The 1,101-nt window shown below is 27.8% G+C and overlaps 1 protein-coding gene across 4 annotated transcripts in view; it reads right to left on the bottom strand.

The window, feature by feature from the left end:
• Positions 1–1,101, bottom strand: part of LOC106688434 (Ubiquitin-specific protease 7) — a 41,533-nt gene that overhangs the window by 7,635 nt on the left and 32,797 nt on the right. For all 4 annotated transcript variants that reach the window (XM_014432885.2, XM_014432882.3, XM_014432883.3 and 1 more), the window contains one exon: positions 357–451. In XM_014432885.2, the coding sequence (XP_014288371.1) occupies positions 357–451 (95 nt within the window). The remainder of the gene's footprint in view (positions 1–356; positions 452–1,101) is intronic.

The following is a 1,101-nucleotide window of genomic DNA, read 5'->3' as shown; positions in this document are numbered from 1 at the left end:
GGGGGTGCGGTCAATGATATTGACCGCACCCCCAACCATCTTCTCCTCATAAATACATATTATTTTTCGTTTTAGTTCAGCATTCTTACCTACCTAGTTTATAACAGATATGAATTTGCAGTATAAAAAAGTATTGAAGATTACTAGTACCAGTATCACAAGCGACTTACAAGACAATCAACTGATTCAGTCAACAATTACCATTATGCTTAAAAAATAACAACTAATCACAGACATGGATTACTTTTTGAATTTTGAAACATTGCATTCAAATAAGACCAAAAGCTAAACTAAACAGAGGAAATACAAAATCTTTTAACCTATATGTTTGGCATCTTAAAAAATAAATTTCTAACCTGAAATAATCTTTGCAGGTAGGAAGGTCATATTCATCATCTTTCTCATCTTTTTGGAATACAATTATATCACCATCCATCAGCTCATCTAGAACCTATAAAAGAAATTGTAACAATAAAACTCAATTAAGGTTGAACATAATTCTTATGAAATCCACAAATACAGTACAGCATTAGTTCAATTTTATGAAATGCTAAAAATTAACTGAAATTTAGAAATAAATTTTCAAAACTTAATATAATTCAGGACCAGCCATTGAAGCATTAATTTCTTAAAACCATATATTTTTTTATTAAACTTTAACTAGTTTAAGTGCAATTTTTCATCATTTTTTTAGTTCTTTGTTATTTATCACCAGGAACAGAGGAATAATGAAAGCTCATATCAATGGCTCACTTCACAGTGGTGCTAAGAAAGACTAATTCACTAACTTTTATTTCTACTAACTTAATGAAAGGTACAATTAAAGGCTCTCTCTTTTAGAAAATTACAACTTTTCAATTATTTTTCCTAAATTATATATTTTTGTAAAATCAGTGGAAATGTATTTAGCACTGCTGTGAAGTCAGACATCAAAATAGTGGCAAATAAAAAAACAATAAGGCCAAATAAAAAAATAAATAATGTAAATGCATTTCACAGGATAATTTATATTTTTGAAATAATTGAATTTACATTATTATTTCCACATACTTACCTACATTTTATTTAGAGTGTAGAAAACATTTCAAGTTGTAATGGGGA

Source organism: Halyomorpha halys, unplaced genomic scaffold, assembly GCF_000696795.3.
Source record: "Halyomorpha halys isolate HHAL.00 unplaced genomic scaffold, Hhal_1.1 Scaffold1128.1, whole genome shotgun sequence".
Taxonomy (NCBI): Eukaryota; Metazoa; Arthropoda; class Insecta; order Hemiptera; family Pentatomidae; genus Halyomorpha; species Halyomorpha halys.
This window is presented reverse-complemented; position numbering and strand designations above follow the sequence as displayed.